The 23,246-nt window shown below is 36.2% G+C and overlaps 1 protein-coding gene across 1 annotated transcript; it reads left to right on the forward strand.

Moving 5' to 3' along the window:
* Positions 1 to 259: 259 nt before the first annotated feature.
* LOC136803611 (proteasome activator complex subunit 4-like) lies at positions 260 to 22,409 on the forward strand. Its single transcript, XM_067060334.1, has 32 exons — positions 260 to 520; positions 762 to 902; positions 1,141 to 1,257; positions 1,499 to 1,543; positions 1,843 to 1,992; positions 2,412 to 2,472; positions 2,698 to 2,772; positions 3,049 to 3,264; positions 3,587 to 3,852; positions 4,047 to 4,388; positions 4,760 to 4,916; positions 5,444 to 5,612; positions 5,981 to 6,159; positions 6,621 to 6,880; positions 7,163 to 7,380; positions 7,886 to 8,040; positions 8,905 to 9,381; positions 9,622 to 9,788; positions 10,030 to 10,083; positions 11,465 to 11,594; positions 12,459 to 13,163; positions 13,642 to 13,865; positions 14,124 to 14,350; positions 14,885 to 14,958; positions 15,372 to 15,428; positions 15,798 to 15,869; positions 16,077 to 16,133; positions 16,453 to 16,551; positions 19,624 to 19,698; positions 20,038 to 20,119; positions 20,540 to 20,682; positions 20,895 to 22,409. The coding sequence occupies exons 1-32, from the start codon at positions 351 to 353 to the stop codon at positions 21,027 to 21,029; spliced, it is 5,499 nt and encodes a 1,832-aa protein (XP_066916435.1). The 5' UTR covers positions 260 to 350; the 3' UTR covers positions 21,030 to 22,409.
* Positions 22,410 to 23,246: the final 837 nt, after the last annotated feature.

The following is a 23,246-nucleotide window of genomic DNA, read 5'->3' on the forward strand; positions in this document are numbered from 1 at the left end:
TAGATTTAGAGGGCGTTAATGAAGTTAATAGCAACTTTTGAATAGTGGTTTCTTAAAATTCAATTAACAAAAAAATGTTGTAGCAAAATGGTGTTTTGTGTCAGCAAAATTTGTAATTGATAAATAATTGAAATGCCAGGGCTGGGAGGAAAATCATCAGAATTGACTTGTGACAGGGGGTGTTTATTAGTTATCTACAATTAGTATCAAATTATCTACAAATGATTAGTATCTTCATGCTTGCTTTTACAATTGATACAGTTAAAAACAAAATTGCCATTTTTAAATAACAGAATAGACCTTAAAATGACATAAATCAAGACAATACCAGTACTTTTTGCAAAACCATCATGGCAGGTGTGGAGCCACAAAAGCTTATTGTTTACAATAAGCATTTACCCTACAGTATCAAAAAGGAAGCTGAACGTCAACTGAGTGAAATTAAATACAACTTGTCCAGAGCTGTCATTCTTCAAGAAATCAATCCTGGTCTGTCAATCTGGTTTGATCGTTTCATCATGTGAGTATTGTGGTTGAAAAGCTTAGCGATAATAGCTTTTTTATTGCAATCAGGCTCTAATATTTGTAGTTTATAGGGAGAAGGACTGACTTATTTCATGTTGTTAAACTTCCCCTTTTTGTGGCACTTCTTAGATCCTGTTTTGAAGGCAAAACTTGGGATATTATATTTATAAACACCCTCTATGAAAATTCCAAAATTGCCACATTTTAGTAATTTTTCATTGCCTTTATTATTTTAGATATCTCAGATTGCATGGCCGTAATTTCACAAAAGAGGACCATGTCCTTTTCATCAATCTTTTCCTCAATCTTATGGAGATGCCAGAGATGGGACCATCTGGTATCAAAGGTATTGCTATGCTGCTTCAAAAGCTGTTAAAGTGAGTGAATATCCATGATGCATGGTACATCTTATATATGTTTTACATTTTACTGAGTCAATTATAACCTCTATCTAATTAATAATTGCAGTTCTTGTGTTTGTTGTTTTTCCCGCCATCAATTACCTTGATCGCATTGGGAACTTTACGACCCTCGTATAGCAAATTTTTCTTATAAAATCATACAATTTTTATAATTAAGTATAATCATAACAAATATTTTCTTGGTGATTGACAGAAAGGAGGAGCTACTCACAAGAAATGATTTGACCATCTCATGGCGACCATTGTATGAATTGGTGAAATCCATCAAATATTCAAAACTAACACCAGTTGGTTTAGAAAGATTTCCAAGGTTTGCATTTCTGTCAGAAAAGTTAATCACAAACTTCAAAAAACCCAAATCATAAAGTATATGTAAACAAAACAAATAGCTTAATTTGTTATAACGGGTAGTAGCGTTACATTGTAAATTTATTATTATCAATTTTTTTAATTTTCTAAACTTGATTTACAGGACATTTTTATTTTTATTTTCTCATTTGGTGTTGATGCTCTTTCAAACTGATCCCATAACATCTTTCTTTGTCTTTTAGCAAATATGTTGAAACCATACTTAGTGTTATAAAATATGCTAGAAGGTAAGAAATATTATAATGTTTCACTTTTCTGTACAAAGCACGGTTTTTCTTTGTTATTTTACTTTTGTTATTTTACATGAAGGGTTTTCCCAACTCATCAGTTTATCATAAAGTGGTTTGTATTATTTTGAAGGGATTTTTAAACAACATTTGAAACAATGAAAATGACGATAAATTACCTCGTTACCTCAGACATTACCCTCAGGAACAGGAGAGATTTGTTTATAAATCTCTCTGAAATTTCCTATCCAAATTTTTCAGTAGTAATTTATATAATATTGTGATATCAAATTTTTCAGTTATTTCCCAGTGGAAGCAACACAGGAGATGCTTTTGGAATTTCGACCTCTGTTATGTCCAACTGATGCTACAAAAACAAACGCTGCCCTTTACCTTAGCCTTTTCTTGCCAACCAAAATTGAAAGAGGAACTGAATCGAAGACCTATCTGTAAGTATCACAGTTAGCAATTTTGACTATAGATTATTGTGGCCTGTAGCTCAGTTGGTTGAGCGTTCACATTATAATCCCAGGGTTGTGGGGTCAATCCCCGGTCACCGCCGAGTTTTGAGCTTTGATTGGGTGATCTGATCTACATTAAAGGAAGAAATTTTGGTGGATTTGGTGAATTTGGTCAAAATGCCTTCCAAATTAAGTTCCCACCAAATTTGATTTTTTCTGTCATCCTCCAAATTAAATTCCCGCCAGATTCAAGTTAGTCTATTTATTCTCCCAAATGTGTGCTATTTCAGGCTTTAAAACAGGTTTTTCTTTGCTTTAAAAACTTATCTTTTTTTGAAGGGAGTGACAATTCAGCTCAACGCCTTGACTTCAGCAACTTAATTGTCTATTTGATTTTAATATTTTAGACTTTGGTTAGATGAGTTGATGGAGTATTGGTTCCACTGTACAACCAGCAACGTTGCTAGTGTAATTCTAACTTGCTGATTTGACTTTTTTTTATTTTTTTTGATCACTTTGAAGTTTCCTTAAATTCTTGAGAAAGGTCGGACCCCCCCTCATTCCAGTAACATTACTAACTTGACTTTTTGAAATTTGAAAAAGAATGCCCCCATTCTCAGCCTGGCTTTTGCCTCATTATCATCATAACTCTGTATATATTGAGGCTTAATACAGCTTGTCTTTCTCTTTCAGGTGTATTTACGGCTGTTTTCAAGACTAGCTGAAGATAATGCTGGCTATCTTGATTGGAGTAAATATATCAATAGGGTAAGTAAGCAAATCCTTTAAACCTTGAACAAGAAAATAATTTAAAAATTTCCAGCGTAGTAAAAACCATTTTAAAATCATTGTTCCATTTTTTTAGTCAGTGAGACAGAAATCTGCCTAGCTAAAGATTTCTTGTAAGGATTTCTGTCCTGTGATAGTGAATGCTTGATAAAGGCAGAAGCTGAAGGTGGCAACAATAAGACGATGTCTTTATGATTATTTAAGAATCAACACAAATCGCCCTAGGAATTTAATTTATTAACTGTTTATTTTCAGATCTTCAATTTCTTCTTCTGTAAATTGAGTCTACCTATCAATGGCATGAGAAGAGGATTCGATTTGAAAGGCACCATGAGCAATTCTGCTGACTTTGCAAAATGGTTTGTTTACATGATGGGTGGTGAACAGGGGACTGTCATCTTTGACAAGCTGGAGAAGTTGTTTGTCACGCTGAAATCCTTTTATCATCCTTCCAATTATGATAAACATTCGGTAAGGACTGGGTTACTCCAAAACATTATTTTCAGCAGCGTATTGGCACCTCTTGTCCTTTCAGTACCCCCCCCAAAAAAAAAACAAAAAACAGCCACCATGCTACTACACCAGAGTAAAACATGTTTTATCAAAAGTTTTAAAATTGAGAAAGATTTACTATGGAATGTTAGACTGTAGATAAATCCTGGTAAGAATTGATAATTTTGTATGATATAAATAAAACTTTGTCAATTCGAAAACTTTTCTCGTAAAGATTTAAAGATTTTGGTAAGCTTTTTGGAGACATGTTAAGACGATATGTTGTCTTTTTAAATTTTAGTCGGTGCTGCTTGGATTTTTGAATGCTTTAACGAGTGCATTTGTGATGAGGTTGAATCATGAGAGATATCGGAAACCGTCGTGGACAGTAGACATTCCTGAAAAATCAAAAATTACTGATGCAGAAATTGAACGTTATGTAAACATTGTCAAAGAGGTGGCCTTGCTCTCTGTGTACAGCAAACAAGGAAGTCTACAGGCAGCGTTGACCCTTCAAAACCTAGCTCTTCTCAGGGCTGATTTGGTCATCCCACAATTACTTCAAAGGTAATGATTTATCTGACTCTCCTTTCTCTTTGTTTTGATTGATTGTTTTTCAGTTCAGCATTTTTGTGGCGATTTTCAAATAAGTTTCAACCAGCCCTCCAAATACCACGAACGTTTAGATTTTTTGTTAGGGTACTAAATTGTATTCAATAACTTCCCGATTAATCTTTCTGATCCTATTTTTATCGTTACAGCACCTTTGAAGCCTTGGAGACATTAGTTGAACCCCATCAAGTCACTGCAACTTTGATGTGTATCACTTCAGTAGCACGTCCTCTTGCTTCAGGAGGGGGCTGCTTCCCATCCGCACCTACCAACATTTTACCTCTCTTACGTCTCGTCTTGCCTGGTCTCGATCCGAACGATTTCCGTAAAAGCATGTGTGCGTTCAACTTCATTTCGGCTATTGTCAGTCTAATTCCATTGGTTAATTGTATGCCTGCAGTGCATGCTGGTATCGAAATGTCTGAAGTGGAAAAGGAGTTGTGTTTAGCTTCTGAGCAATTTGAAGACCTTATTCTCCAATTCTTTGATAGGTAAAGAAGTCTGTTTGAACTGAGGATGCCAGGGTTTAGAAAAGAACCAAAAAGGTTTTTTCCTTACATACATCTATCAGTCTCTTTTCAAGCTAAAAGCGCTACATTAAAATATTTTTAATCTGAGATTTTCTTGGTAAGAAAAAAAAGAGAGATCAACATTTGTTTAAAAATGAAGCAAAAACTTTTTGGTCTTATTATGCCATAATCGGTTTTATAGATACTTTTATTAACTATAGCACTGACGATTTTCTTGGTAGTTTTCTGGTTCCTTTTTGGTTAAAATTTTGTTTTTAATAATGTTTCAAATTTGAAATAAGTCATCAAGTATCCATTCGAAGTTTAACCATACCGATCCCTCCTCTTTTCAGATGTTTCGTGTTGGTTGAAAACAGTACTACAGAGAATATCACTCAACAAGACAGTACCCTCGATTCAACAGCCAGTGCCCAAGACAGCATGCTTGGTAGAAGTCTGGTCTCTACTGTCCAAGTGGTTTTTATGCAGTGTTCAAAAGCTTTATTCGAGGTACACAGTTTTTTTAGGGAATTGCGTTTGCCATCGTAATTAAAATGGAGTTTCTATAACTCAACACATAAGGGGAACGAAGGGGAACACTGTCCGGTGTATTTTTTTGATGATGTTTTTTTTAGAAATTTGGTACCCTACCGTAAGTTGCTCTAATGTCGACATTCCTCTTCTAATTTCGACATCCTTCTTTAGAGACAGGAATAATAAGAAGGTTGGAATCACTGATGGACTCAACTGATTGTTAAGCGAAGAAAATTAGTTTCAATCAGCAATTCCGACCTTCCTATTATTCCTATCTCTAATTAAGGGTGTCGAAATTAGAAGAGGGGTGTCGACATTAGACCAACTTACGGTAATTGTTGCAATACTTATGGTGGATGCTGATTTTGTGATCCGATATTCATACGTATCGGTAGATGGATATATTTTTTTAAAACCCCATAATCAAATAATAGTAGATATAACATAGTCCAGGGTTTTATTAAATAAAGATCAGTGTATCATGAACAACCTTCTCCTTCCAGGTAGCATTAGATGCGTTGTTTCGTTTTGTATCGTCGCGCGTTCTTGAGGTGGACGTGGCAGGAAAATTGGTTTCTGACATGTGCCGTGGTGCTGTTCGTGCACGGCCAAAAGAAACGTTGAAAAAGATGCTTCCTTACATCACCAATCGTGTCATCAACTTGGCCACAGGTACGTTAGAATCGTATATGTGAAAGACTAGAGTCTGCTTCTGGCCTCTGAAGGAAACACGGAGTGTTTAGCGAGGTCGCCATTTTGAAAGAAAAGTACAAAAATTCCAAACAACAAAACATCAAAATATTTAAGAATCTACTTGGAGTTGAAAAATATAATTAAGATGTGAGCTTTTTCGGCCGCTGGAAACTGCAAGTAAAAATTCCGATAGTATTCGGCCGCTGGCGTAGGTTTTCGTTCATTGGCGGAAAGACATCTGCTGTGGCGTCTCCTACTGGTGGAGTCCTGTCAGAAAAGAACGTGACGTAATGCATCCTTTCCCCTTGGATGACTGTTGATATTGTTCAATATCTTCTATATTCTAGTTGAAGGTGTTCAGAACGAAGAACATGTCGATCCTGAGCTGTTATGGTATCTAGAGATGCTAAGTGAACTCGGCCGTTGCAATGGTATGGAGTTGTTGCAGTACAAAGAGGTGTTAAAAGAAGTCATCAAACTTACCATTCACATGAAATGCAAGAAAGCCTACTCTAGAGCGGCCCAGGTAGTGTATTATTTTCGCTCTCTTGAAATTATTGGAAATATTCTGCCTGTAGAAGTTCAAATTGAAGATTTCTGACTAGGCTTTCTGACCCAGTGAAAAGGGAGAGCAAAATCTATTTCTTATTTTGAGCTTTCCGTCTAGATTAACCAAGAGTTGCTATTACTATTGTATCAAAGTGACCGAAAAATCTTTTTGATCTATTTCTACGAGTGCAGAAAAAGTTGAACTTGGTTTGCATTTCGATTCTCATCAAAATGATCTAAAACTGGTTGCCCTAACTTTAATCTTATGCACAGTATCAAAACATATAAGAATACTTCCACCATATCAATGACTTTCATCCATTTTGCTTGAACGAACGTTTATCAGTGCTGAAAATATTGATTTGTGACAAATTATTTTGTCTGAGGTGTTCTGTAGGCCCATTTATCATAAAAGATACCATATTTATTTAATTTCAGCTTTTGAAGTCAATCTTATGTTCTGTATCGGAAGTGTATATTACCGAATGGATGAGCGTACATTATGGTTTTGATCTCCCTCCAATGGAACACTTCTACATCAGAGACTGGGGAAAGCCATACCCTCTTGACGAATTGAATCCTAAATGGCACTCACCTAGCCAGGAAGAAATGCAATTCGCAGATGAGTTGTTGAAAGAGTTTCTGGTACCTGAGCTAGAATTACTGAAAGAAATCATCAACGGGAGAGTACTTACAAGGTAAAGATTTACTTTTTGCATATTACGGTCTTTTTTACCGGTTTTGCCGGCCAACTTTCTTCTTTGTATTACTCTAAGCTTAAGATGCAATTTTAGCGGAGATAGATTTTGCGGATCTCGCTGTTAGCCTAAAATTACATGTTTTGACATGTTCTGATTTCGCTCAGAACCAAAGTATCATTCTACAGGAAAAAGACCTCAAACCATCTGATTATTCCTTTAGACAGTGTAGTGTCTGCCAAGCTTCTTTAGTTCACTAAGACACTTTTTTTCTTTCCACAGAGATGAGATCCACCAACACTTACAGATCATTGCAACTTGTTTATATGGTGCTGCCAATCTCTTACCGAATTGGACGGACAAGCGAGTGGAAGGTGTTGCTCTGCCGACGCTTGTCTCCCGTGAATGTATTTTGAATACAGTTAATCTATCAGATGTTGAAAAATTCGTTTGTTGTATCAATCGTAAGGACGTGGTCTATCAAATGCACAACTTCTTCAGTAAGTTCGTTTGAGAAGACAAAAGGGCAAGTTTAAAAATTAGTATCTTATGTAGGCTGCGTAAAAGCAATGAGACAGGACAGGTTCAACCTGTCATCCCTGAAGCGATGCCAATCTTATGAGGCTTCAATTTTTTCTTGCTTAATAAAGGTTGATTACTCCCCTCTATCATTCGGCTTTAAACTCAATGGTCTTAGCTGAATGGAGCTAAAGGAGCGAGGTTTTTAATCAAAGGTTGGGCACTATTTTATGGCAATTGTCAATTGGTCAATTACAAGTCTAGTCTAGAAATCTTAGCTAGTTTGACTCAGTCACTAGGATAAATCTGATAATAAGTTGTGACAGTATTCTAAGGCAAACTTAAAATCCGTAAATATATAAAATCTTTAAAGCACCGAAAACACTATATTGCTATTTAGCCGTGTGTCACAGCCTTGTGAATACGGGCTTCGTTGGCTAGGCTATTACAAGTCTTCATTATATATTGCTGTTCTTCTTCTTGAAGATTTCATGTCAAAGACACACGAAGATGATACGAAGTCGTTTCGCATGCTGGCTCGTATTTACGACATCTTGGTTCTTCATAACGGTGTCCACTGGAGTGACTTCAACCTTCGCTGGAAAAGTGCTTCTGCTGTTAAAAAAGCACTTGCAGATAGGGTAAAGATTGGTTTCTAAAACTATTGAACACTGAAAACGCAACTAGGATTAGGTGGATATTACAGGGCCCACGGGCGCCAAGCCTATCAGTGAGAGGCCCATGGGCCCTGTAATGTCAACCTGATCCCTCGACTAATAAGTTTTTATACAGGCGAATCTAACGTTTCCATATTTTTATAAATATGAGAGTTTGTACCACTAATACCAGCTCGGCCAATTGTATAGAATCTGCAGCACTGCGAAATTCCGCAATTTTAGTGTTATCAAATTCCTTAACGTTGTTAAATTTCGCAGCCTTTCCGTGGCAAAATTTGACAACGCTTGCCTTTGAACCACAAATAGGGTCGCATGGTGACGAACGGGGTTAAAAAATTATGTGCAAACCCAAAAGTAAACTTTTCAACTCAGGATTTTAATTTCCAACCTAGGGATTTTTCACAATCATTTTTGACAGTAAGGCTACTTTGTTCAAAAAAAGTGAGATTATATTCCTGATTATGGTCGAGTCTTTGACTTTGACTTTTAATTTTAAATTACAAGCTTCATTTGGAAGCGTTGAATCGAATATCAGAGCAACTTTGTGGAAACGTTTTGGAATATTACAGCGCTGCGGAACTATGTAACTTGCTGTATCAGATACTCTTTTCGAGATAAATCAAATCAATCTTAACCTCATTAAAAAAACAAAAAACTATAATCGATGTTTAACATAGTTGGTTATATGTTTCCTGCAATTGTTTTTCATCGATTTGATGTCGAATTATTATGACAACAATGGTTTGAAAACAATGTTTGCAATGATTTTATGCTTTTCGAAAAAAGTGCCAAATGCCTCAGTTAAAATTCACGTATTTTTCTTTACAGTTACACGGCAACAAGATGCACGTGCGAGCCGTCCAAATCGAACGCGTACAACTCCAACATGACATGCGAGTATTAGACCAACACGCTGCCGCTTTTTCCGTCACCGACAAAGTTGTCATCGATGATCTTCTTTTCATGTCGACCAGCGAGTATGCTGAAGTTCGGATCCATTCTCAGAAGATTTTATTCGGTTGTTTAGAAGCTTTTGATGTGGCGACTCGATACGTTTTACCAAAAATGCTGGAAAACATTCACCCGAAAGCGCAAGTCTCACACGAGAAATTGAAAGGTACGCTGTATATTTTACAATATTCTCGTATCGTTTACATGCTGATTCACGATTGGAAGTTAATGGCGTCGTCATGGATACCTATTGTTCAAGCTAACCAATCGGAGAAGCCGTCCATTGTAAAACTGTTGAATTATCTGATCAGGAAGATTCAATCGAAATTTGAAACCATGAAAATCGAAAGAAAAGTAAGCGATTTTTTAATTTGTCTCTAGTTCCACGCGTATAATTTTGAGCTGACCATTTATACCTCCTGTACAAAATATTTTCTGGTCTTGGACAGAAAGAGATAGAAACGAGAACAATTTTATATGATTCAAAACAGAGTTACAGCAGAGCTTGTACATCCGTTTAGTCAACCATGAAAAATCAATCTTAATTGAATTTCCTTACAGTTATAGTAGTTGTTTCATATTTTCAATGTTCAGATTGGTGAAAGCGCCAGTAAAGTTGCTAAGCAGCTTCTGGAAACGAAATCACCTGAAGCCAGAACATCTCTCTCTGATTCACCCGCCGATGATTCGGTTTACCCTTCTGACAAGTTCATGAAAATGGGTCAGGATAAATGTACCAAGAAAAATGAAGAAAATTTGGCGTAAGAAATTCTTTTATTTTATTGGTTTTTCTTCTCTTTACGCCTTGTATCTTCCGATATCTATCCTTGGTTGATTTGGTCTCCCGCTATGTACTGCAAGTTCCCTGAATACTGTGAAGCCCCTTGTCCCTGTGGTTTTCTATTATTCACCCATGCGGACTTATGTTTCATGCCTAAATGGTCTTCACTCATAAATTTCTTAATTAAATTTCTTCTATTTCAATATTTTTTTTTCTCATAGAAATTACCGTCGTTTAGAACAAGATTTGAGTAAATTACTTCAAGATACCTCAATGTAAGTTTGTTTGTTTATGTTTTCTTTAAAGTTGACGTAAAGTAGCTCGAGGCTAATCAGTATCAATATTAATTACAATCTTATCAAGTAAAGTAACGAAATCGTTAAATCGCGATCCGTGGCGTAATGGTAAAGTATTCGACAACGGCGTGCATGAGTGGGTTCTAGCCTGGGTCATATCAAAGATTCCCAAAATAGTACTTGATGGCTCTCTGCTTTCTGCTCATTAATTAAGGAAAAGGGTAAAGGGTGGATGAGAAACCCAGGGAAAGAAGTGGCACTCTCTCCTACCTTCGGGTAGACAGCTAGAGGAGGCACTCTGTTGCCCTCGACTGCTGTTGCAAACTTCTTACTATTTAAATGAATATTGTATCATTCTCTACCATCATGAGTATGCCATATCATATTTATTCACTATGATTGTTATGTCTGCTACTTGGATTCCCTCTGTCATTAGGGATAAACTATCGAATAAAAGTATCTTGGCAACGATACTTTAAGAAAGAGACCTGCAACGATTTTGTGCTTTTTGAGAAGTGTGTACTTAGACAATGAGCTATTCCATTAAAATTAAAAATCCATACAGGGGGCTGGATGAACCTTTTCATGTCAAAATAATATTCTTGGAAATGTGAGGATACCCCCTGGAAAATTGCAAATTTTCCAAGAATACCCTGAAAAAATTATTTTTATACTTAAAAGTGACGGTGGACAAACTGAAACCTGTCTTTTACCCTCTGGAAATTTTAGAATAACTTTTACCCCCTGGAAAATGGAAAAAAACACTCTTTTAGACCCCCTGAAATTTTTTTTCAAGAAACCCGGCCTGGAAATGTTCGTCCACCCCCCTGTGAGGAGATAAAATGGAATTAACCGTTCTATTTATCTCTTTCACCGCAAATTTTCCAAGAGTACCCTGAACAAATTACTTAAAAGTGACGGTGCACAAACTGAAACCTGTCTTTTACCCCCTGGAAATTTTAGAATAACTTTTACCCCCTGGAAAATGGAAAAACACTCTTTTAGACCCCCTGAAAATTGTTTTCAAGTAACCCGGCCTGGAAATGTTCGTCCACCCCCCTGTGAGGAGATAAAATGGAATTAACCGTTCTATTTATCTCTTTCACCGCAAATTTTCCAAGAGTACCCTGAACAAATTACTTAAAAGTGACGGTGCACAAACTGAAACCTGTCTTTTACCCCCTGGAAATTTTAGAATAACTTTTACCCCCTGGAAAATGGAAAAACACTCTTTAGACCCCCTGAAAATTGTTTTCAAGTAACCCGGCCTGGAAATGTTCGTCCACCCCCCTGTGAGGAGATAAAATGGAATGGCCCAATGCACTTACTATTATTTATCTCTTTAACCGTTCTATTTTAGACACTGGCGATGTTCGGAGATGTGCACAAAGCTGATGAACTTATTGTTGAATAATGAAGTCAAATCATGTCACGAAGTTATCAACACTTTCCTGAATCTGTTAGTTAATGACTCGCACTTGCTGAGACAGGTAAAATTTATCAAAACATCTTCGGAAACATTGTTCTTCAGTTTTCAGCCTAAACTGCTAATTTGTGTATGCGTAATTGATTGATCTCTTTAACTCGAACCCCTATAACTCGTACAGGGATTTTTCTAAGCACTTTTTTATGTCCGTATACCTGCCAAAATACTCAATCTAAGATTGAGTTTAGGAAACTCCATTCAAAATATAAAAGTTTTTTTTTTAAGCAAAATTCAACTTGTTTGTTGTTTACAAACAAAAATCTCTAATATTATCCACATATTCAAAATATTTTTGGGAGCTTCGCCCTCTGAACACGTCGGTCGACCAAACCCCAAGCTTCATCAATATACAGCTTTGCTGAGAAAATACCTTTTCAGGCATATTAGAAACTCAATCTAAGTTTACAAAAACGGCCCAAGCTCAAAGTGCTTGGAAAAATCCCTGCTCGAATGTCTCCTTAAATTCGAACAGCTTGTATTATTCCTTCAGTTTGCAATGCCCGATGAACCTTACCACCCCATAACCAGAAATTTCCGAACAAATTAGTTTCCCTGTGCGTGTTGAAGTTATAGAAACTCCACTGTAATACGATTTCTGGATTACGGGAGAGTTCATGTAGTGCATGTATTCAGCCAAAACACTTTACACTAAAACACGCATTTCTCGTCGTTCATTCTACCGTGAATTTTAACATTAATTTTAAATTTACGAAAGTTTCGCTGTATAATGATATTTGATTATACAATATAATTTATAAAAAGTGTCTAGTTTTCTTCCTGACTGACATCGCTCTACACATGTATCGAGCACTGTAAAAAAACTGAAGAAATACTTAATACATTAATTTATAATTGATTTTTGATATAGTATGCAATCCGTGGCATCATGGCTGTATTGTATCAGTACAAACCACAATTCGCCAAACGAAAGTTGAATTACCCTGAGCACAATATCGATGCCAGTCCAGATGTTTTAATGAAACTAATGCCTGGAGATAACAGAACAGACAACCAGTGGCTTCAATATAACGACACAAATCCAATCAATTCTCAAGAGGACTTAGAACGGTTTTCATTTATCGATAAAACGCACTGGGGTTACCAGACATGGCCTTTAGAACTTGACATCCTATCAAACCAAGCTGACTTTTATACTAAGATACGTAACAAAGACTGCTTATGCAAAGAAGAGAATTTAATTGTAGACACTTTAAATAACAGTGAATATCTTGAAAAATTCATCAAGTTTCATTCAATGGAAGTCAAGAAAGGTGAAGACCGATTCCAACACATTCACTATACCTTGTTCAAAGGTTTGTTCCGTAATTACGGGCCATCAATGTTCGAGCTTTTCCGCCCGGTCGTCAATGATTTATTAGCGGGAAACAACGAGAGTAAACACCGGTTGGCTATTGAAATCATCGCTGGCATGATTAGAGGCTCCAAACACTGGAATTATGAAAGTTTGACGATGTTTTGGGATTTCATGGTTCCTTTGCTACAGAATGTTTTTGTTTCAAATGTCATGGAAGAGACAGTCAAAGATTGGATCTTAGCATTGGTTGTCTCTACCGTGAGTATCTTTTGATTTTTTATTGATAATTTGAGTGGTGATTGGTAGTATGAAGGTTTCGATCACAGACTTGCAACGCAATAGAATGTGTTCGAATCCCAAGCACTTCCAGGCAGAGTGTTAGGGAAACATGGTGACATTGACTCTCTACATTCACTCGTATAATTTGATTGGGTTGCTGAATCATTTTAATAGGCCAATGCGACAAAAATTAGAGGGATATTAACCTTTGAATCTTTGGGGTTGAAAGTCGACAATCCCCTGACAAAGTTATGTCTTGGGTTGTATAAAGTAGCCAAATGTCAAAAGATAAATTGTACTAATAATTAAATTTGAACATCTTTTCCTTACTGTAAATATGTCAGGACTACCTCTTTTCGTTAGGAAGTGTTTTAACTACAAAGTAGCTGCCATTCATAACCCTGCTAGATAGAAATAGGTTTGCGATGCTAATACATTTCATAATATTTTTTAATAGGAAAGTCACGATCCGAACCGTTTCCATCGTCTATTTACCATGCTTCTGAACAACCCTATCAACGGAGACGGCGGCTCACAAGGTGATACCAACCGATTATTTATCATACGAAAAACCCTTGGTCAGCAGGAATGGAGACTGGCAAATGTCAATCATAACATGATGAAATATCTTCTCCCTCATCTCACGCACCCGTTTCAAAATGTCCGCGAGAAAGTTGGAAGGTTTGTCAAAATCTTAATTTACAAATAAAATTTGACAAAAAATCTCAGAAAAACTGAATGCTGGTTGTAACGTACCAAGTACTTCAATAAAGGTAGAATCGACTGGACTTTGCCTTGCTTGCGACTTGCCAGACTGTGCCAGAAAAGAAAAAAAAGCTACACAAATGACCTTCTCTTTAATTTGATTTTCAAAATAAAAAAGTGTTTTCGAATTTAGATTATTATTCTAATTTTTTGAAATTCCTTTCTTCTGTTCAGTTTGGTCTCTTACATTCTACTTTTCGACTTGAAATACGCCTCGCACACGCCCACTCTTTCACCTCGATGCGAAATGTTTGTTGATTACGTTTACGAAGACATATTGAAACTTTACCAAATCACACTGGGTGAAATCGAGGCTCACGAACATCAGAACGAGGCTATGGAAATTGACGGTGTCGGTGTCACAGAAGAAACAAAGAAATTGGAAAGGATGGCTAAAACTGGTTTGATACTAATTTTTCTATACGAATAGTTCTCGGCTCTCCTTAATAATTTTTTTGTGTTGCTTAAAATTCCGAAATCTTTGAAGAAATTAAAGCGCATCCACCATTTAACGCCATCTTTAGCATTTTTGCTTATACAATATTTTTAAGCGCCTCCCACACCGCCCATTTCAATTCAATTCTGCTTTGTCAGCCTAAGAGCCGCGTCTTCTTTGTCTATCAGAAAATAAAAACAATGGCTGGGGTCTTCCCAGAATCCGGTGTTTACCAGTATTCCTTTTTTGACAGGAAAAAGACCGAATTGAAGGCTGAATCCTTGGTTTTCCGGTACTAGTCGGAATATTTTCGACCGGTATCATATAAATTTTTGGCCGGTAACCGGTATTTAATTAAAATATCACCGGTAGTCCGGTATTTTGTACCCTCGCAAGCCCCCCCTCCCTACTTTAAAGGGTGAGCTTAAGTATATCTTTTCCACAGATAGCTAGTAGAATGTAATGTTTATGTCAAAAGAATTTTAACTTGTTCTTTCAGTATTATCATTCTTGGTCAACAAATCTGCAAACTTCCAACCAGTCAATAAAGCACTGTACCGCATCATTCCCTTGGTAAGAGCAGGCTGACTACATAATTATACATTAAGAAATTTTAAAAATCTACTGAAAGGACACTGTATAATGTATTGGGTGTCAGAAATGAGTTACTTCTTCAGTTTGTATGAAATTTCAAAAATCAAACATTTTATCATTGGAAAGAGGAAACTTTAATAGACGATATCGGCTTCACATGAAAACTCAGATTTGACCCCCGAGAATTCCCCACGATGCTTTGTGCGGAAAAAATTTCAAGGTTAACTTTTTTCCACGCAAAGCATTGTGGGCAATTTTCGGAGGTCAAAACTGAGTTTTCACGTGAAGCCGATATTGTCTATTCTGTTGGGTCATTCTTCTTAAATTGCTCAGAATCGTCGAAAATGGTTACCCAGTGTTTTAATATAAGATATCTGTGAATGTTATTTTAGCTGTTGGTGTTGGAATCAAGAGAAGATGATCCGGAATTGGTTGGCTTATGCAAATATGTAAGTTTTTTAATTCCTTACTGTTTCCTTATTTTAACACAAACCAACAAAATTGTTTAGTTTGTTCCATGCGTTATTCTTTTAGGTAATCCTTATATACTGGAGTCTCGAGAACTCGAACTTCTACTCCACTACTAGAATGTCTTCTTAACTCGAACAAGTTTTCAGGTCCCTTCACTTAACAATGCCTTATAAACCTACCTCCATAACTCGCAATTTCCATAATTCGAACAAATCTGTTTTCCCCGTGCCATTTCTAGTTATGGAGACTCCACTAAGCAAAACATTGATAGCATTCAAATCGATCATGGAAGCTTTAGTCTGTATAATAATGATAATAATAAAAAACACTGTTACTTTTTCTCATAGACGTTCCCTGCATTAGCATCAAAACAACTTCCAGATGATCTCGCTCAACCTGCAATACAATCTATTATTCAGGTAACCTACCAAAGTTTATCAGTAGAGGGCATCCTTTAATTTCGGTACATAAACATTCTTCGGTCTTTTATACCGCATTGTAACTGTGACTTAGAGCAGGAGTAATATGCTACATGATATGCTAACCATGGACACGTAACTGTAAATTTTCTTATTTGTGAGCATTTGAAGGTCGAAATATAAATAAATCATTTTTTCATTCCTCAGGTCTGTTACAACAAGAAATCATGGAATCTCAGAAGAACCGGGCTTAACTATTTGATGGTAATTTTTTACAAGCTTGCTATGGTTTTAAGGTCAAAATTTTGGATCTCGTAGCCAATGGAATTCCACTTAAGCTTTTTTTCGACCGATCATCAGGACTTGATGATATGTTGTCTAGTATGCTTGACGACTATTTCAGAGAAATTAAAAAACGAGTAAGAAAAATTGGGAGAAACAAATTTTTATATAAACTAATTATTATTACACTTATCGTATTACCATATAACTGTATTGCACGGATTATAGACGACTCAAGTCTAGCTGATAATGTGATATATATTTTAGATACTATCTATATAAATTTGGAATTGTATTTTAGATGATGGTCTTTCACAATTTATACATTTTGGATGACGAAGCGACACGCAACCAACTTCAAGAGATGTTGATTGAACGCCTGAAAGACGAGCAAGTCGAGGTAGACAAAAAAGAAAATTAAATTTTTAACATCAATGTGAAATTCACTTATTGAATAAACATCTCTAATAAAGAGATCTTTACACAAAATCTTTAAAACATCTTTAAGCCAAGTTCAAGCAGAAAACCAAGCTAAACATCTCTAAATGGGCTTTTCCAGAAATAGTCCGTGCCCCCTGTTGAGGATATCGGATATCCAGGGGGGGGTTAACTATCTACAAGGGAGTGGATATCCAGGGGTTAAATTGTCTTTTCAAGTAAAAAATACGATATCCAGGGGTAAGCATCTTTATAAGAGAGGCTATCCAGGGGGTTGAGTATAATATAGTATATTATCCCACTCAATGGCATTTAGAGCAAGCATGATTCCTCTCTCATCAGCCCTAGTAAAATCCCAAACGAAAAATTTGGGATTTTACTAGGGCTGATGAGAGGGGAATCATGCTTGCTCTAAATGCCATTGAGTGGGACACTTCTTTTCGAGGTCTAAATGTGGATGAGCGTGTTGCCCTTCTTTCTGAATATATCTTAAACATTTTTTCCAATTTTGTTCCCAATAAAATAATTACAATCAGGGATAAGGATGCGTTGTGGATGACTCCTGAGCTTAAACAAATGCTCCTCGACAAAGCTAAAATTTATCGCCGGTGGAAAAAGCGGGGGGATCCCTTGGATAAACAGACACTCGATGACATCTCCAGAAGATCTAGACTGGCTATCAAAGAAGCCAAGGAAAACTATTTTACTCGTCTTGGTAATTCTCTTAACGATCCGAACATTGGAAGTAAGAAATACTGGTCTACCCTTAAACAATTCTTAGGCATGCGCAAAACACCAAAAATCCCACCCATACGCGATGACAGAGACATTCTGATATCTGATGTTTCTGAGAAAGCCAGCATCCTTAACTCTTTTTTCGCCGGACAATGTTCTCTTATTGAAACTGGCAGTGTTCTGCCAGCTGAACAATTCCTTACTGACCTGAGGTTGGAAAACTTAGAATTTGACGAAGATAAGATTGAGTCTTTAATAAAATCTTTAAACATAAACAAGGCTCATGGATGGGACGATATTTCTACACGTATGGTTAGGATTTGCGGTAAATCCCTAGTCAAACCTTTGTGCAGTATTTTCAATCTTTCAATTCACTTAGGTATCTTCCCTTCCCAATGGAAGAAAGGCAATGTTGTTCCTGATTATAAAAAGGGGGACAAAAGCATTGCTAAAAACTACAGACCAGTGTCTCTTCTTCCAGTGTTTAGCAAATTATTTGAAAAGTACATTTATGATGTACTTTACAATTATTTTGCAAGCAACAATCTTTTTACTTCGTGCCAGTCAGGTTTTCGGGAGGGTGATTCTTGTGTCTCTCAGGTTGTTGTCCATAACGCATGACATCTTTACAGGGTTTGACACTGATCCACCTTCGGACACGAGGGGAGTGTTTCTTGATATCTCAAAGGCATTTGATCGAGTCTGGCACGAGGGTCTAATTTACAAACTCCAATCCTGCGGGGTAACTGGTCCCTTACTTTCCCTTTTGAGAAATTTTCTATCAGGTAGGTATCAGAGGGTTGTTTTGAATGGGAAAAACTCTGAGTGGAAACAAATCAAGGCAGGAGTTCCTCAAGGCTCAATTCTTGGTCCTTTGTTTTTTCTAATCTACATCAACGACCTTCACGACAATCTCGAGACCAAGGCTAAAATCTTCGCTGATGACACGTATTTATTTTCATTAGTGATTGACCAACTTTTGAGCAGTGAGGAATTAAACAGAGATCTTGCAAGAATAAGTGAGTGGGCTCGTCAATGGAAGATGTCTTTTAATCCTGATCCCACAAAACAAGCTGTGGAAGTTTACTTTTCCAAAAGGCTCTTACCAGCTAATGCTCCTGTTTTATATTTCAATAATACTGACATAAGAGCTAGTGAATGTCAGAAGCACCTAGGTCTTATCTTGGATTCCAAACTCTCATTCAGTCACCATTTAGACGAAAAAATAAAAAAGGCCAACAAAGGTATTGGCCTCATTAACAGACTTCGCAAACATGTACCAAGAAAATCTCTGCTCACTTTATACAAATCTTACATTAGACCACATTTAGACTATGAGGATATTATATACGACCATCCTGGAAATTCGACTTTTGTTCGTAAGCTTGAATCCATCCAATATAATGCCTGCCTTGCTATAACTGGCAGCTTTCGTGGAACGTCTCAAGAACAACTTTATTCTGAACTTGGTCTCGAGAGTCTTGCTGATCGTCGATTTAGTAGAAGAATGATCTTCTTCTACAAAATTTTAAACAATTTAGCCCCCTCTTATTTACGTAACTACTTACCAGCAAGACTTGCGGCACCGGGTAATCTAAGAACAAGAAATCCTATTTATCAACTTAATATTCGAACTGAGCGTTTCCGGAATTCTTTTTATCCATACTGCATAACACAGTGGAATATTCTGGCTGGTCGTATAAGAGATATGCCTTCAGTATCTACCTTCAAAAATGCAATCCTTGAGTTTCTAAGGCCCAAACCTTCTCCTGTTTTTGGAGCTCGTGACAACCAGGGTGTGATCCTTCTCAATCGTCTTCGAGTAGGATTTAGTCACCTCAATGAACATAAATTTAGACACGGTTTTCGTGACACCTTAGATCCATTTTGTGCGTGTAGAACAAATTCCATCGAAAACTCTCAACACTTATATTTTTAAGAGTGGTTATCCAGGGGGGTTCGATACTTCGAAAAATCAATATCCTCAACAGTGGGGGTATATTTTTTTCTGGAAAAGCCCAATAGATCACAGATAATTTTGTCACTTATCGCGAGGTTTTACCTGGTAAAATTTGATTGGAGATTTAGAGAATCAGTTGATAAGATAGACTCGTCCAACCAAAGTGTATCGCTCCTAATGTTTTAGACTTTTAAACTCAAAGTGATAAATTTCATTTGTTGGAAGAGACTGTCTAATGTCTGTGTTTTTATGAATTCTCTTCATTGGGAATTCGGGGGGAAATTTGTAAAAGTCGTAGCATTTTCTCGTATTCAAATGATTTTTCTGCTTTTTTACAAGGTTCGTGAAATAGCTTCAAAGCTCTTGAGTGGTCTGGTGCATTTTGGATATTTCTCAATCACTGAAGAATTACTGGTAAGTTGGAAATTTCAGTCCATATTAGAACGCCTTGAGGAAAATAAACACCATAGAAAATTTAGCAAAAATTATGAAAAGCTGAATATTCTAAGTTGTTCTTTTCTGGACAAGTCGTTTTATTTTTATTTAAAGATTACTAGTAGTTTTTAAACTGACCGTCTACAGACATAGGTACTTTTTTAAATGCAATTTGAAACAATAAATTTGTTTAAGTTATGGAAATTTCGAGTTACATACTAATTCATAAGGTATTGTTAACTGAAAGGGCCAACAAACTTGTTCGAGTTATGGGGACCTTCACTGTATATTTATTTTCTCTTGTTATTCTTCATTCAGTCAACATTCCACACAATGGCAAAGATCAAGATGAAGAAAAAGAGACATGGAATTGAACTCACTCAAGCACAAACCGATAAAAGTATCTTTTTTGTTATGCCTTGCTCGAATTGAACTAACCACAGTGTCAATGATTCGACCTTAATCAACCTCTTATTTAGTATCCCTTTCTAAATAGCACCACGCCTAAAACTTAAAACTTAAAGAGAGCCCATCAGACCTCTGATAAGCCTTCTAGTAAGCAATACCTTTAAAGGAAACGTATCAAAAGCTGAAGACGGTGCAGGGGAAAAGGCAGTTTTCACCCAATTCATGAAATGCGCCATTGCAATGTTTTCGGTGGACCCAACAGCTGATTGGTTGAGAGTGACGTATTGACTGATCACTTACAACCAATCAGCTGTTGGGTCCGTGATGTAATGTCAGAAGGCATTGTAATGGTACATATCATGAATACAGCCTGCCAGAACCTCATTAATTTCTCCTATATTTCTCGTTTCAGACGTATTAGCATTGCAAGTGAAACATGGCGGAGTCCTCGGTCTCTCAGCATTAGTCTTGGCTTTCCCTTATGATGTCTGCACGTGGATTCCAGAAGTTGTCATCGATCTTGGCAATTATCTACATGAAGTACCACAAATTTCTGTATGTGTACTAATTTTAAAGTGTTCTTTCTTTTTATGTTATGTCATCGAAAGCGTGATGGATTAAGCTTCATTTGTTTTTCCAAGCACTTATTATTTAAACCTTTAAAATCCAATACGGTTCCTGATTTCTAAAATACAACAAAGTCATATCCTATAACCACATCAAAATCAGACAATTGCTCATATTATTTTTCCTTCTTTCTGTACCAGGCCACAGCCAAGAAGACACTATCAGAGTTTCGCCGAACACACCACGACAATTGGCACATTCATCAACAACAGTTTACTGATGACCAATTGTCTGCGTTGACTGATTTACTCATTTCACCAAGCTATTATGCTTAGAAAGATGGCTTGTATTGGAGACGGCGAGATTATGTAATTCTAAATATGTTTTGTGATGGCGTTATCATAGCCAAAGGTAGATTGCATCATTAGTCTGGCAAACCCTTTGGGTGGACCAGCACGCTTCGGAGTGTCATACTGTATGCTTCAAAGTAGTCTATACTAGTAGCTACGATTGATTTGTTTGTTATAGGAAAGTGTGTTAGACAGTGATTTATTGACTCAAGGAAAAATATTTCCTGATATATATTTTTGGTTGTCAAATTAGCCAAGACTTTAGTAGCTTTTAAATTCATGATTAGATTTACGATTTTAGGTTTCACAATACTCCTTTCATGAGGTAGAGAAAAACATATGTTGGCCTCGCTTCCACAATAATGAGAACTTTACTGACAGCTCTGCATGCAAGTTACTTACCCTCGTTAAAAGGAAAATGACGATAAAGATATCTTCAGAAGGAGGCCAAGAAGTTTTCTTTTTATTGGGCTTTTCCAGAATTTTTCCGTAAACGCCCTATTGAGCACATTCATTTTCCAGTTCCACAATCCCCTGGATATCCTACCTGAAAAAATCACCCCTCGATATCCATGCATTTTCTCCTGTACCCTTTGAATATACAGCATTTTGTTCTGTGCCCCCTGGATATCCAGACATTTTGTCTTGTACCACCTGGAACCATTTCCATCCTTTAAGGTCCTACGCCCTGGATATCCAGATAATATTGAACCCCCTGGTTCAACACCCCATCCGATATCCTCCATAGGGGGGACACAAACTATTTCTGGAAAGGCCCATTTCAAGATAATTTTATTCACTATTTTGTATTAAGTGTTGGTATGGTTTGAAAAAAGGGTTGTGTGGAAGCTTTCTACTTGACAATAATAATTTTGTATGAAGAAAACAATAGAGCTATATTACTATTTTATTTATTTTTAGGTAAATTTCCCTTAAATTAATATAGTTATTAATTTTAGTGCACTTTTCTTTTTTTCTAGATCTTTTAATTTACAATTTTATAGTTTTTTAAAAGCTAGTCCTAATTTTTATGAAGATACGCTTAGTAGATCTGTCCTTTTTAAAGACCTTTTTTGTGTTCATTTTGATAATGTATGGATCTTCAGTTGAAAACATATCGTTTTGTTTCTGACTTTTGTTTGCTTTGGGAATGAACAGAAACTAACTTGGATTACTATGGAGATTTATCACTACATTTTAATTTTCATTTAAAACCGTTTTAATTGTTCTCGTTTATATAGTCTTTAGGTAGATCTTTCAGCATTTATTGTTAATAGTATAGGCTTTTCTTTAGGGTAGCCTTGGTTATATACCTCTTAACTTTGAAGCGTTTATCAAAACACTTGAGATTGTATATTTTTTAATTACTTCAATTTTTGTTTGATTTTTTTGAGTAATTTTCTTTGTCTAGTTGGTGATTTCTTTTGATTGTTTTTTCCTATTGCACTAAAAATTTAAAAAAGTTTCAGTCTAAATTATTGTCGATTTTTCAAATGAAATTATTCTTCATCATTATATTTGAGAGTTTTGCCTAGTTCAAAACTTTATTATTTTGTTTAATTCTTCACCCCTATGAATTTATTATATATCCCGAAAAATGATAAAAACGATAGTGCTTTTTTTATAAATTCTAATTAGGAATTTTTATAAACATTAAGATAGACACTGTTCATTATTGTCTTTTGTCTTTGATTCGGTCCAGGTTTGATTGAAATGTTAGCAAACTCATTCAATGTTCATCGATTGAATTTGATGCAAACGGTTCGATTGATTCGATTATCGATAATGTCGATTGACATCGTTCGATCTTTCGTGAGATAGTTTTCCCTTTAATCGATTGGTGGACACTGGTCGTGATCAAAGTCTCGTTAGTTTCCTCGGGAGTTATCTGTAGTTCAACTCTGAATCTTCTTTCTGTCGTAATATCTCCGATATTTGGGGTTAGGTTACATCATAACCATGTTTAGTTAGAATAATAAAATAAGACAAGAAAGTCTATAAGGAAAGGGCTTAAAAAATGTATCCTAACCCCAAATATCGGAGATATTACGACATTTCTCAATATTAGTCTTGCTAAAGAAATAATGTTAAGTTTTGAATATTTCTAAAGGTATATACATATTATTCCAACTATTCTAGCTAACGTGCAATGTTGTTTTAACGTCCATATATCGTTATTTGAATGATGCACGTTGGATGTTA

The sequence above is a fragment of the Clytia hemisphaerica genome, unplaced genomic scaffold, assembly GCF_902728285.1.
Source record: "Clytia hemisphaerica strain Z4C2 unplaced genomic scaffold, Clytia hemisphaerica genome assembly, whole genome shotgun sequence".
In the NCBI taxonomy this organism is placed as follows: domain Eukaryota; kingdom Metazoa; phylum Cnidaria; class Hydrozoa; order Leptothecata; family Clytiidae; genus Clytia; species Clytia hemisphaerica.